The sequence below is a fragment of the Gymnogyps californianus genome, chromosome 28 (assembly GCF_018139145.2).
Source record: "Gymnogyps californianus isolate 813 chromosome 28, ASM1813914v2, whole genome shotgun sequence".
Taxonomy (NCBI): domain Eukaryota; kingdom Metazoa; phylum Chordata; class Aves; order Accipitriformes; family Cathartidae; genus Gymnogyps; species Gymnogyps californianus.
Genome location: NC_059498.1, coordinates 5,304,317 through 5,319,102, shown reverse-complemented (window position 1 = coordinate 5,319,102; position 14,786 = coordinate 5,304,317). Strand labels below are relative to the sequence as shown.

The 14,786-nt window shown below is 54.7% G+C and overlaps 1 protein-coding gene across 1 annotated transcript; it reads right to left on the bottom strand.

Moving 5' to 3' along the window:
- Positions 1–3,255: 3,255 nt before the first annotated feature.
- On the bottom strand, positions 3,256–4,925 carry HOXB13 (homeobox B13). The gene is made up of 2 exons (XM_050912068.1): positions 4,307–4,925; positions 3,256–3,518 (listed from the first exon to the last, which is right to left on the bottom strand). Exons 1-2 carry the CDS (start codon positions 4,923–4,925, stop codon positions 3,256–3,258), a joined length of 882 nt encoding a protein of 293 aa, XP_050768025.1.
- Between the last annotated feature and the right edge of the window lie 9,861 nt (positions 4,926–14,786).

Below are 14,786 nucleotides of genomic sequence, written 5' to 3'. Positions count from 1 at the left end.
CTATCAGACCCCCCCCACCCCCCCGCCCCCCCGGCACCTCCCAGGGCTGCTCTGCCCCTGGTTTGGGGCTACTCTGCCGCAGGTTTGGGGGTTGCTCTGCCCCAGGTTTTCTGAGTTTCAAGTTCAACGGCAAAGGGAGGGGGTGGGAGCCTTCACCTGGGCCGGCGCCCCCCGGCAGCGGCTCCTGCCCGGCGTTTTACGAGGATGTCGGGCCTTCCTCGCCCTTTGCTGGGGCCGCCGTGTGAAGGTTTTACAGCTCTCCCCGAGACTCTCCTCCTCCCCTTCCCATCTGCATTTTCCGCCTCGGATTCGGGGCTGGAGCTGAGGACAGGGATTGGAGGCGGGGGCGGGGGGAGTGGGGGTGTCACATCTCCCAGTTTCAGCCCAGTTTCCCACTGGGGTGGGGATCCTACTTGGGCTGGAAGTGTCTAGGGGTTTCCAGCCGTTCCAGGGTGGGTTTGGGGACATCGGGGAAAGATCCGTAGATGGGGAGGGAAAAAAAAAATGATGGGAAAAAGAAACATCTCACTAAAAGGATTAACCCTTAACATGCCATAGAGGGGAGCTTTAAGAGCAGTGTCCCTTTCCAAACCCGTAAACAGAACGGGTTTATTTTGCAGTCGCGCTCAGATACAGGCCATGGGAGACCAAAACCGGATTTCTTTTATTTTATGGGATTATTTGCTTTTCTTTAGGGGACATCCGAGGGGCTTCCTCCCGTCGGGTAAAGCCGCTTCTGCTTTGCGGCCTCTACAGACACACACGAATCAGGGCGAGAAAGTTCATTCTTGGTAACACAGGGCGGGAAGAAAAGCGGATTTTGAGCTTTTCATCCATCCGCCCGTTGAGGAAAGCCAGACAAACATCCCCAGCCGCTTTCTGGCGGGGGAGGAACGGCGGGTCCGGCCGGTGCCGCCGGCACTCAGGGTCGGGATCCTTCCTCCGGGTCAGAAATTAAGAAAAAAAAAAAACCCGAATTGGTTCAAAGCCGAGTAATTCAGAGCAGGATCCGGATGGGGAAGAGCGAAGCGTCACCGGTCCCCGCACGACAGCGCTGCCGCCAGTGCTCCGGCTGCCGGGGGCCGGAGGAGCGTTATAGGCGAGCACAAGGACCTATAGGCGGGCGTTATAGGCGAGCACAGGACCCTATAGCCGGCTCTGGGTCCGCACACGCGGAGCCGCGCGGTTTCCTACGCGCTTCTGCGCTCACACTGTTCATATCGCTCCTTTTCCTCCTTTTTGGGAGGAAAGACAAACCTTTTGGGTTTGTTTTTTGTTTTTTTTTTTCTGTGTGGACCGGACGGCTGTCGGGCATCGCGGAGCCTCCCCTCAACCCCGACGGCTCCCCCCCGCGCGGGGTGGGATTTATTGCGTCTGCCCCGCCGCCCCTGCTTACGTCACCGCTCGGAACGCTCAGCCCAAGCGCCATTGGCTGTTCCCCTCCCGGAGCTTCTGGCGTCACGCGTGACGTCACGGGCGAGTGACGCCCGCCTAGGCGAGAAAAGGCTGCACCCCAGGGTGCCGCCGGCACCTCCTCCAGAGCGCAGGGCGAAAATATCTGGGGAAAACGGGGAAAAACGGGGAAAAACGGGGAAAAAACTGGGGAGAGCACGCCTGGCTTTGCTCTGCTCCCCGCCGGGAACCTGCTGGAAGCCAGCGCCGGCCCAAGCCTAAAATATTTAATAAATACGTTATTAAACAGGAACAAAATCACTATTTAAAATTATCATTATTTAGAGCATGTTGCGGTTTAATGCTTCGAATTTCTAAAAGAAAGAAAAGGCAGAAAAAAGGTAAATTTTCGGTTACGGTAACGGTGTTTTGGAGTTTATTCACCCTTTGAGAGGCTTTTTGGGGTTTACAGGCAGGTTTAAACACGCCGCTGCTGCGGGGACTCCGCGAGCCGACACGCCGCTGCCTTGAAACACCGAGATATTAAACAAAGAAATTGTGTACCTGGAGTTTGCGCTTCCCTGAAGCTGTAAATAACCCGAAAAGAGCAGAGGAAAATGCATGTTTGAGTATATTTACTTTCACCCTATTTATTCTGTTGAAAAGGATGACGACGTTTCTTAATATTAACCAAGATCATTTAGTATTATACGGGGATTATCTCAGCACATGCTACGAAACCCATCGCTCTAATTCTGTACTAGTAGGAGAAGGAAAATGTGTGTACAAATACATGTCTATTAGCACAAACAAAAGCGCGTATGGAATTATACGAATTGCATTTACCTGTATCAAAATATAGGCATGAACATACATATAGGTATGTCTATATGTACGTATGCAAACACGTGTATATACACCTTTATCTGAGTATATATTTATATCCACACATCCAGTACTATATTGCATGTATACGTGCATACGTTTGGGTCGCTGGGTATATATAAACACACGAACACAAATATCGTATATGATAAAAGGGAAAATAATGCGTATTGCTAAATATGTGCATACGTATATGTATATTTTATATGCAACCGCGCAAAAACCGTAGTACGTGCCTTCATAAATGTGTGCCTACGGGTACATATGTGCCATACGCATATACTGTACATTCACACAAACCCGCGCGTTTATGCAAACAATTCACGTGTGTTTCCATATAACACACCCGGACTATATTTATTCTCCCTTAGACGCGCATTTTGATACTTCTGCCTGAATTAAGGAGATTTTTTTTCTGCTAGAAGTACGGCTTTTCGTTTCTAAAGACCAAATTCCCTGTGACACCCCCCCCCCCCTCCACCCCCCGACAACCCCGCTCCCGCCACACGCAGGCGAGCCGAGAGTTGCGTATTGGGGTTAATTAATGCAATTAGGCCAGTTTTTCTCTTTTTTTCTTTTCTCCCCCCCCCCCAAAGCGCTCTGAGGATGCGGTTCAAACCGAAGCGGTGGGAGACGGAGGGAGCACGACGTGGCAGCGGCGTTGTAAAGCAAGAGCAAACCGTACAGGGTCCTCTGCGTGCAAAGCGGGCAGGGATGGAGCATCTTCCTAACTCGCCCTCTTTTGCGGGGGGGGGGTGGTGGTGGGTGTTTCACCCCGCGGGAGCAGCGGGGAGCGGTGCCCAGCACCCTGCGCTGCCCCGGGCGGCGGGGACGGCTCAGCCCGCCCCGGGCACCGCTCGTTCCCGCCGCTAACGGGGCCGGAGCGCTCCCCCCCCCCCCCGCTCCATCCCCCGGGGAAGGGGGGTGGTGGTGGTGGGGCAGATGGGGACCCCTTCGGGGCTTGCGGTGGCCGTGTCCTCACGGGGTGCTGCTGCTGCTGCTGCTTTTAATTTTGGCGACGACTTTTTTCTCTTTCACCCGCCTGTTCTGGAACCAGATGGTGATCTGTCGCTCCGTGAGGTTGGTGGCGGCGGAGATCTTCCTCCTCTTGTCGCGGGTGATGAACTTGCTGCTGGCGTACTCCTTCTCCAGCTCCTTCAGCTGCCCCTTGCTGTACGGGACCCTCTTCTTGCGGCCCCGGCGGAAGGAGCAGCCGTCGGCGGGCAGCTGCCCGGCGGAGTCTGGACGTGGGGAGAGACGGAGCTGAGCGGGGCCGGGGGGGGGGTCCCCACGCACCCTGCACCCACCTCCCATCACCTTTCCCTGCGAGAGGCACCCCCTCTCCCTGCCACCCCATTTCTTTCCTCCATCCTCCCTGACAGCGATGATATTTAAAGATATTTAAGTTATATGCGCTCCCTATTGATATTTAAAGGTTGGTTTTCTTCCCCGAATTTATCATTATTTTTGGGGGGAAGAAATCCAGGTATTGGCAAAAACACCGACGTGGATGAGACCAGCGCTAATTAACACCCGCGTACTCGCTCCGCGGTTTCAGCGCAGTCTGTGCGCAGCCGAGCAGGGCCGGGGGCGAGTTCAATCCCACCGGCGTGGCGTGGGCGGGGGTGCGTGGGAAGGCCCCCCCCCCTGTTCACGGCCCTGCACGGTGGGGGCCATGCGCACCCCTTACCCCCTGTAAAGCATGCCGATTCCGAGTGCTGCTGGCGAGATGCGGCTGGCCCGCAGCTGCCGGGATCATGTCTGAACCCGGATAGTGTCACCATCTGAACCCGGATAGTATCACCGTCTGCCTCTCTGCTCGGAGGCCGATGAGTTGCAAAGGGCACTGTTAATCTAAATTATTATTTTGTGAAACCTACCTACTGGTTAATTTGGGCTAGGTCGCAAAGAAATGTTACTGGACAGCAAAAGCAACTCCCCAGCAGATCATTTTAAGCCTTGGTCCCAATCCCCCCGCGCACGATGCACCCCACCACCACCCCCCCCAGCCCCAGCACAGGGACTTTACCTGCAAAGGCGGATTTCAGGAGGTACCCGGCCTGGCCCTGCTCTTTGGGGCAGCACATCTGGCTGCTCCAGCCGCCGCCCAGAGCCCACGGCTGATGGTAACCGTCCACGGGCAGCAGAGTCTCATGCCGGGCCTCCCCCGGGCCCCCCAACCCCGGTACTACCGACACGTCCAGGTAACCGGCGACGGGCTGGTAAGGGGCCCCGTAGCCCGGGTAGAAAGCGAACTCGGCGGGGCGGCTCTGGAAGTCCTCGCTGCCCGTGGGGGGGTCCAGGTACTTCTCGGTGGGGAAGGGGCCCTGGGCCGGGCCGGCTTTCAGGGAGCTGCGGGCGACCCGGCAGGAATAGTAGCCGCTGCCGAAATATCCGTAGGGCAGCGGGGCGGAGGCGGCGGGACCCGGGGGGGCGGCCGGGGGCGGCGGCGGGGCGGCGGGGCACGGCTTGGGCGGTTCGGCCGGCCCCTCCGCCGGATAGCCGGGATTCATCCCGGGGGGAGGCGAAGGACAGCCGAGGGCCGGGGGGGGAGGCGGCAGCAGCCCCCTGCCCTGGCCGCCTGCGAAGCCGCCGGCTGCCAGGAGCCCCTCGAGGCCCGGGGGGCCGCGGGGCTCTGGGGGCTGCATGGGGGGCGGCTTGGGGGCCGGGGCATGGGGAGAGCCTGCTCGGCAGCACCCGGGCACTGCCCGAGGGGGGGTCCCCGGATCTTTTTAAAAGGCTGCGAGCTGCCGAGAGCTGCCTTTCCCCGGCCGGGCTGCCCTGACGCAACGGCCGGGGGCTGCCTCATTGGCTGCCGCTCGGGGGGAAAAGGACGGAGAAGGAGGAAAAAAAAAAACCCAACCCCACACACAAAAAAAAAACCTCCAGCCCCAATAAACCGTGGCTGCAGAAATTGCGAAAATACTTTTATTGCAATGGGAGGAGGAGGGGGGGACACCCCCCCCCCCGCACGTGACAGGCGGGTACACGGGAGGCGCCTCTTGCGCTGCATCTTGCCAAAAAAAAAAAGGGGGCAGGGGTGGGGGGGATGGGGGGGATGAGGGGAGGGAAGGGAAGGAGAGGGAGGATCACGAACGGCGCGGAGGAGCAGTCCCCGGTGTAAAAATCTGGGCTCAGATTAAAACCACCTTTTTTTTTCTTTTTTGTTTCTTTTTTTTTCCGTGTGGCCCCTTCTTCCCACGCAGGTCCGGGGGCTTCTGCCCTCGGAAAAAGCTCGGTCCAACCAGAGGACACCCGGGGACCTCCTCGGCCAGTGTGGGGTGACGGCAGGCAGCCGTGGGGCAGCGATGAATCCTCGGGGATGGGGCCTCCCCCGCGCCCCGGCATCTCCCTTGCTCGGGGGGTTTATCCCACGCACATCGTCGCGCACCCCCACTTTCAGCTGCAAAAGGCCGAAACCTGTATCCTTGGGGAAAGGGACAGGGCATGGCCCTAAAAGCGAGGAGAGAGGGGAAAGAGGGTCCCCAGTACCCCGAAAAAATAACTGCAAAGGGGGGGGAAAAATCTGCTTGCACGCAGCTATTGCCACGCACGGCGCTGGCGTGGCCCTGGACCGGGTCTACAGGTCAGTGTGGATCCCGGCTAAGAAGCATCCCAAAGGGAAAAAGTTTGGAAAAGGGAGGTGGGAAAAAAATACAGAGAGCCCCTTTGGGGTCCAGGAGCACCAGACAGGTGGAGAGACAGGCAGAGGGGGGAAAGACAGACGGACGCGGTGATGAGGGATTACATCGGTCTGGAAAAGTTTGGGGTAAATACACTGAGGCCTGTGTGCTAATAAATTATTCAGGTACGCGCATTTTTAATCGTCTGTACACATGGTACAAACACACATAACCGCGTTTCTCGCTCCTTTTTCTCCCTGGTTTTCCCGCAAAGGCCTTGTCTGAGGGAAAGCTTTGCCGGAATTCCCCCAAAGGCAGCTTGAGCTCATGCGTTGTTTCCTTCGTGCAAAGAAATCGAGAGATTTCTACCTTCTGACTACCAAATCGCAACAAAATTTCTCCTTCTGCCATGTCTTTGGGCCACCAAAACAACGACCCATCCGCCCAGAGGAGCCGCGACAGGGACAGAAATCCCGACAGAAAATAGAGGTTAGAATTGATGATTGCAAAGCTCGCCCAGGCGGGGAACAGCCCCGTTTCGCCGCGGGGGCAGCTCTGCCCCCTCCAGAACTCGGCTCCTTTCAGCTCCCTGCATCTGCAGGGGCTTTGCCCCGGGCTGTCTCGGCGAGATCCGCTCCCGCACTCCGTCCTCTCTCCCAGGGAAATAAATAAACCACATTGCGAAGCTGCATCATCGCTCCTCGGCCCTTCTCGTCCGCTAAAAATCCCGGAGTCTCACCGAAACCGATGATTTTTCTTTTTCTGGAGAAAAAATAAAATAAACCCAAATCCCAGGGTTTTTAGCCTTCACCTTTCCGATTTCAAAGCTTCTTTCTTCCCTTTCCGTGGTTTAACGACTGCACTCCTTCTTTGATGCCCTTTTTATTCTCCCCCGCTCCTGCCCTCTCCCCGTTTGCTTTGAACCGGCCCATAACCGGGGCGCTGGGGCACGGCGGCCGCGACGGGCGGCCGGGTGTTTGCCGACGGGGCCGCAGCTCCCCCGCGTCTTCGCCCGGCTTCCTTCCCAGAAAGGTCGGGCTTAATCCGGAGGTCAAGGCCAAGTTGAAAGTTAAGAGCCTGTTGACTTCGGGGCTTCGCTGTGGCGGCGGCCGTCGGGGCTGCCCCGGCCCCGCCGCCCCACGGAGCCCCCCACGGCCGCGGGGAGAGCTCGGTCCCCCGCGGCGGCTTTGCAGGGAGAAGCTCCCGAGATATCCCGGGTTGAGGTTGGAGCGGGATCCGCGGGCAGAGCGACTCGTTGCCGACTTTCCTGGTAGTTTGTGTCGCTTTATTTCCTTTTATTTATTTTTTTGTAATCCAAGCGGGAAGAAAAAAAAAAAAAGGGAGGAGTGGGATCCACCCAGCCGGCCCAGCGCGCACAGACACCCCGATAAAGGAGGGTATGGAACGGCCGATTTAGGGAAAGATGATTTTATTCCCTTTCCCAAGGAGTCCTCGGGCAGGCCGGTGCGCGGGGGCTGGCAGCCGCCGGGCTCTGCCCCCCCCTGCCGCCGCCGCCGCCGCCGCCCCTCCGCCTCCCGCGGATCCGGCCCCGGCAGGAGCAGCGTCGGGGAGGAATTCGGGTTTTTTTTTTCACCCCAAAACCCCCTGCACTTCGGCTACTTTATTTAAAGGCATTACCGACATGGCAGCGTCCCTCGTGCTTTTAAGACCGCGCTTCCCTTCGGTTCATCTGGTTTATAACGTGTCGGGAAATTTTCGAGCGGGCTTTGCAGTGGAAATAGTTTAAAATGCGGCTTCCGAACTGATATGAAGCTTTCCGTTCTTTGACAATTTTACGGAGAAAATTTCAGTATAATATTTAAGGTCACAATAAAGCAAGAGGAACGGGGTTATTTTAAAGGAAAAACCAGATTTCTTTTACTAGTTTCTCTCTCCTCTCTGTGATCGGGCTTACAATTATCAAATGCACTTATTTATTTGCAACTATTCTTTTATTACTTTCTCGATAGGATCCATTTAATATTTATGCCATCTGGAATCTGAAAAAGCCGGGGCATAACTTTTTAACAGTCTGTGATTATTTTTAAGCAATTGAATTTGAGGCCACCGTTACAAGGAAAAAAAAACCTCAAAACCAACCCAAACCCCAAAGCAGTTTGAAGGGGAAAAAAAATTGGAACTACTTAAAGACTTAACGTTTGGAAATAATCAATTGTTGGAAAATTGAATTCTGGGTCTGGCAGGGAGCCCAGCTCTTTGGTTTCTGATTTTGGCAATATTTCTGGGAAGAAAAAATCAAATAAAGGCAAACATTTTGATCTTTTATTTCTTTTTTCCCCCTTCACCGCCGGCCCCTCCTTTCCCACCCCACAGGCATCCCCGGAAGCCTGGGGGATGTAGGTGCGAATATTTCTCTCCCTGATGCCTGGAGGGCCAGAATCTGTACTTTACAGCACATTTCTCGTGGATCCTTTGAACAAATCAGCTGGCATGGGAACAGAGAGCGTGGCCTGACTTCTCTTTGCTCTTTTTATCCCCGCTCTGTGCTGAAGCCCCAGCGCTGCAATCACTGCAGCGCACTTCTGACCCCCTCCTCCCCCATTTTGGGGTGAAATGTGGGGTGATTTCAAACTCGAGGCGTTTTGTTTAACAACCTTTCACCTCCCAGGTTGCCTCTCCCCTCCCCAGGCTTGACTGGAGGCTCCTTCCTTGCCGTTTAGTTTCTTTATGACAAACTGGGAGGGCCGAGCTCCACCTCGGACTGCCGGCGTGTTGCTCCCGGGCTGTCCCACCTGAAAAGTCCAGTTTGGGTCTCTCCCTCCTGTTCACCAAAATGGAAAATGAAATACCATGATGATTTCCCAAAGGTCGCAGCTGCCAGTGCCCCCCAGCCCCAAACCCATCCGGAAAATGCCCCTCTGTGAGTCCCCTTCCCACCTCCTGCCTCCTCCCCTCCAGCCCCGGCCCCCCCCAGCCCGAGCTCCTCGGCCAGGGAGGCCGAAACCTCACAGGGGACAAATCCTGATCCCACTCCTGCCTCCAGGAGGGGAAGAAGCGTGGTGGGAGTCTGCAATGGCTTTACCCGCAGAGCAGAAGCCTGGAGGGGATGTGGCCTGGGTGCAGCTTATGAAGCAAACGCTCCTGCCGTGGAGCAGAGAGACAAAATAGAAATGTATTATACAATAGGTTTATGGTTTATCTCTCTGTCTACTGCAGATAGAGACGTTTGCACATCCTTGACCTGGGAACAACCACATAAATGCAGCTGGGTGTTCCTGCTCGGGTTGGCTCTGGGTACAATCCAGCTCTTCAAACACCTTTTCTTTAATTACGGAAAAATGTGCATCTCTGCACACCCCCTCCACACACCCCTATACGTGCATCGTGCACTGTGGCTCTGCATCCCGTCCATCCCACCCAGCCAGAGCAGCCCTTTCGCCGGAGCACGTTTCCCTGTCGGCACCGAGCCTGGCAGCGTGCGCCCATCGCTGCACGCACCAGGGACTAACTCTGTGTTCCCCAAGTTCCTGCTCGGCTAAAGCAATTTATTTCAGCTGTTGGGGGAGAAAAGGGGAGTCGCTTTGGGCTTGGCTTTTAAGCCCTGCTTCTGATGTTTAATTTGGTAGGAGCCATCGGGATCCTTTGCACTTCCCTGATGCTCCCTCCGCTGCCGGTGGGAGCCTGCAGCTGGCTGTGGGTCGCGCAGGCAGCCTGCGAGGGGGCATAGCTTGACTACATGCATGAGGGGCTGGAGGTGAGCCACATTTTTGATGGAATCAGGAGGATTTTGAGGCCTATTCTCAAAAATGTGCCCTGCGGGAGGTGAATCTGGTGGTATCCAGCCAGGGCAGGAGCAGGTCTCCCGTACCAGGCATGTCACTGCTGGGTACCCCAGGCATGGGGCAGCCTGGAGGTGGGAACCAGAGGAATCCCCTTCCCTCGTAGCATAAACTTATAGGCAAGCCTATAAGCTGGACCGTGCCTCTGCTCCAGCACGGCTCCTCTGCACTCGATGGGTTGTTGCTCTCTTTTCTGGTCTCTCTGGTAGATCAGAGATTTCTCCCTAGGGCAGAAATTCAGACACGAGGCCTTTGTCTTTTGGACCAAGCCACCGATATGGCGATCTCCACTGAGGGCCAGGCCCTAACTCACGTGCCTGGCGTGATTCCTGCCCGATGCTCAGGGAAGTCTCACTGAACTCCGTAGGATGGATCATAAATCATGGCAAGATGAGCGATGGCCGCCTCTAGTCCCAGGCTGAGCACGGAGGTGCTCAGGCCAGCAGGACGGTGACTGAGGTCCCCAGGCCTGCGGTGACCGCTGCAATGGGAATTATGCCTCCTGCTATTCACGGCAAAACCTCCCCAGGCCTTTGGGGTTAAGGTCTTCAGAGCAGGTAAAATACTGGGGATGTGAACCTCCTCAGGGCAGCCACACTGTGGAAATGCCCCCCAGAGGTAGCCGGGATGGAGCATTGCTGCTTTTCCAGCTGAATCTTGTGTGCGTCTCACCTGTACTGCAGGGAGAGATCCGTGTATATCCAAAAAGTGCCAAGCGCTTCCTTCAGGCTTTTTCTGCCTTCCTGAGCCTGGTGGTGGATCCATAATGCCTAAAAGGGGTTACCTACAGGCACAGGGCTGGGCTCAGCATTGCCCAGGCAGAGCAGAGACCATAGCAAGTGTGTTGGGAGACTTTGTGATGAATAGATCGCCAAGAGATGACTACAACCGCTGGGAGACGGTCCGTGCATTGCCTTCACCACTGCCATTGCCATTGCCACTGCCACGCCAGGTCTGGGGACGTCTCTCCTGCCTCCCCTGCCCACTGCACTGTGGCATAGGGTGACTCCCAGTGAAGACAGATGGATGCAGCGTGGAAAGGCACTGAGCATCACTCCTGGACCAGCCTAGAGCTCCAGTGCACCCCGGGGCTGCAGCATCATGGTGGACGGGAAGAGACATCCCCGTCCTGGTGGGTTTTAATGCATTTTTACACATTTCTACTTATTCTGTGATTCAAGGGTTGAGAGCAAGGTCTGCTCCCTGTCCCCTCCTCAGCCCTTGAATCCAGTTTGAGATCCCAGCGCGGGGCGGGGAGAGCGATAGGGAAAGACCGAGAGCACAACACGAGATGTGCATCGCTGGAAACACTCTGAGGCCGAACTGGATCCGCAGAGCTCCTCTTCCCTGATGCTGCCCTGGTTTCCTTCACCTCTCCCGCTCACCCCACCGGGGAGGTGTAAAGCCCCGCGGTAAATCAGACGGGGTGGGCAGCGAAGCCCTGGAGCATCCGCACCGGCGGCCGCCCTTCCCCGGCCTCTGCTTCCCACCGCTCTCTGCCATTTGCACCCTGTACCTCGCTCCTCTCCGCAGAGCCCATGGGTGGGCCAGGGAGGGCAGGGAGCCCGGTGGGTGCCTCCGGCTCTGCCCCCCCCGCCCCGGGGTGGCCCTGAGCGCTGGGCCCACCCCGGCTCTGCCCGCAGGGCGCCTGGGTCCCCGCCGGGCGTGGGCGGGTGCCCGGGGGAGGGAGAGGGAAGGGGGGTTTCAAAGGTCGCCCTTTCCCCCCCCTCCGCCCCCTTCCTTATTGCAGGGGCGGCGGCCAGGGCCGCCCGGTGCGGCGGGGAGGAGGAGGGTGGGGAGGAAGGCGGGGGGGAGGCAGGGAGGGAAGGAGGCGGTCGCGGGGGGGAGACACACAGCTCCAGGGGATCCGGGGCTCCGGGGCCCTAAACGGCTTTTTAGCCTTAAATGGAAGCCGGTATCCAAATCCAGGTATTTCCTGGCATTTTCAACGCTGAATTCACAGCTTCCCCGCGACACGTTCCCGGCTGTTAGGACTAGCCAGCTGATGCCGAATTGATTTGGTTTGGGGAATAAATGCGTTGCTGTGAATCAATTAAACACCCAAACGTTACTTGCCAGAATGGTGGAAAAAATAACGCCAGGTATTAGTCGATGAGTGAGTGAATTGTTTGTTTACAAGAAGTGCCAGACTACATTAAATCCCACGCGTGAATACAATGGCGGGATTGTTGGTTTACGAGAAGAACAAGGTCGGATGCTTTATATTCTGCTTTGCAGAAACATAATGCCATCCTTTTCCAAAGGGCAAGACACAGGGAGATCACCTTAGCCGAGTCCGACGTTTGCAATCGCTTTCCCTCCTATTTTTTCCACCCTAGGAGGGAGGATTGGGGCTCCTCTCCCCAGCCCCGCCGGCTTTGGGGGTGAGCGGGGATTTCTCAGGCAGTTCAGACCTTTTGCACTCAGAGACAGTTCAAAACCCCGCAGGTTTGGGCACACACCGGGGGGAGCTGGACCGGGAGCTCGGGCCGGGACGGCAGAAGAAGCGGTTTCTGTCGATGCAGAAATAACTGCCTTAGGACTGAAGAAATCACGTCTGAAAAGTTTACCGCAGCTGCAGTTAAAGAAAAAGGTAGCTGTCCCTGTCTACATGTCTGATAAATAAATCCAGCCACTGAATCAGAGCCGGCCGAGGCACAGGAATTCACAGCCCCACTGCCTCCGAGCGGGATAAAGGCTTTAATATTCACTGCTCTTAACGTCCTCCCGATAGATAAGGACCGTGGCAGAGCAGCAAGGACGTTGCACGGCTCAGATCTCATGTCAACATGAGCATCGATGCCCCGAGCCTTTTTCACTCGTTTTCCCTAAAAAGTAAGGAAATTCCTTGCATTTTCCCTCCGCCGCTGCGATGCAGAACACCACCTCAGGCGCGTTGTGCTGCTAACCAGCCCGAACTATTACCGTGGCCGGATCTCCATAGATCTTTATTTTTTATTGACCCAATACTTTTTTTGACCCGGTACCGGATCGACTCACACCGGCCCAGAGACCCCCGAGCCCGTTCCCCACTCCAGTTCCTCTCCCTGCACTTGCTGGTTTTCCCGGTGCTCGGGACACGGAGCAAAGCACGGAGCTTCCCACGGGGGGAAACCCAGTGCCTTCCACTCTGGCCCGTGGAGATACAATAATTAAGAGCCTCCGATTATAATCAAGACCCGATATCCATTTGAGAGCTTCCCTGAGAGGTTTATGTAACTGAAGTGCATTTATCAATGTATTATATTAATAAGTATACGAATAAATATTAACATTAATCATTAAATTAGTCTTATTACTATTGATACAGTAATAACGATATTGATAAATATTATAATATTAAGGCATTATATGTATTATAATAATAATCATTAACAAAATATCATTCCGACAATCTTTTTATTTAATACCTGTACCCGCATATGAGTATATACAAAGGAGCGTGCGGAAAGACGCCGTCAGGGCAGCGCAGCATTGCGGGCTCTGAAAATGCCGTGTTACTAAAGTCACAAATACACATTTTCTCTGTTGCAGTTCCTGCAGCGGATCGGAAAGGTTTCTTTCTGTTCCTTCCCTTAGTTTATTAGTATGTGCCAAAGCGCAAAAAACTCCCAACCAACCACCCAACAAAAAAAACCCCACCCCAAACCCCCAACAACAGCGTACTAAGGTAACACTGCAAAACAGAGAAATAATTATAAAATCGGTTAAATTTTTTTTTAACTTTTTTTTTTCCCACTTAGTCCCTGTGTTGCCCGAATTATCCTGATTCCCGAAGGGAGAGGAGGTTTTCCCTTCCTCCCTCTCTGTAATATTCCAGCGTTACCTGTTTTTTAGCTGTCTTGGGAAAACGGTTGATTTTTCCTCTCCCGTTTTGGTGCCACCGACTCTGAGGCTCCCCCCGGGCGCTTGGCAACCCCCGCTGGGTTTTGGGGGGGTGCACTCGCCCCCCCAAAACCCCTGCCCCGGGAGGGAAGGTGTGCTCGCAGGCGGGGAAGGTGTCGGCAGCAGGGACTGATCTGTCGGTGCCCGTTAATAACCAACTCCTCTCCTCCCTCCCGGGCTGACAAAGGGATCGAGTTCCCATCCGCGAAGGCAACTGCTTTGTTTTACGTTAATTATCCGGATTATTAAAAACGAGCCAAAACTGTGGGCGCCCCCAAAGTGCCCAAAAAGGTGCCAATATAGCCACGAATTTAAGGAGAGGTTGGTTTGTGAACGACTCAGCTGGGACCACCTCCACGGCTAAATTGTGGTTTATTTAGGTTTCATTTTCTTCTCTTTTTCTTCTTCCCGGCAAATTTATCCTCTGGGGTCCGGGGGTCCTGGAGATCCCGGGGGTGAACAGGGGACAGACCCTCGGGTCTGGTCGGAAAAACTCAAAGCTTTCCTTGTTGAATCATTCGTGTCCTCATGAAACGTTAATGGAAATGGAATAACGCATCTTCCAGCAACCTTTCCCAACCTGATTTATACCTTTTCACATCTTAATTTCTGGCGATCTCTACGGCTTCTTGTCCTCCAGCAAGGAGAATCAATTTTCTTTCTTAATTATCAAACAATCAGGATGTAAAAAATTAAACACCTTACAGCACAATCATAAACTAAAAAATAAAACACACGTGCATGGTGTTAGGAAAGTTATATGCAAACTAGACATTTTTTCTACCATTTATTTCTGTCTGCACCTAAGTTATTTTTCCTTGTTCCCACTGACTGGTACACTTCTCTTACCCGGAGACCGTTCTCTGTGTTTTCGTGCCAGGTGTTTATGCACTGTTTGGAGTTGTCTACAGATCATGATTTCCACTCAAAAATTCTCCATTTGCAGGATTCTGATTTTTTTTTTTTTTAGCTTGCACAGTATTCTTGAAACTCTAGATATTGAAACACCCAGCACCAACATTTTCAAAGGAGCTGTAGGTGCGATATACTCAGCTCCAAGCACACAGCCGTACACCTGAGCTGCTTCCCACCTCCCTGCAGTGATATCTCACAGCCTCCCTGGGGAACCTGTCTTGAGCATTTTGGTGGTCTCAGACCGTATTTTTCCTTCTCATTTTAGTCCAATCCTTGCTGCTGGTCA

Excerpts from the sequence above, each read along its gene's own strand:
- HOXB13 (XM_050912068.1), bottom strand. The coding sequence starts at position 4,925 with ATGCAGCCCCCAGAGCCCCGCGGCCCCCCGGGCCTCGAGGGGCTCCTG. Across the intron at positions 3,519-4,306 it reads CCTGAAATCCGCCTTTGCAG|ACTCCGCCGGGCAGCTGCCC; the intron begins GTAAAGTCCCTG and ends CCCCACGTCCAG.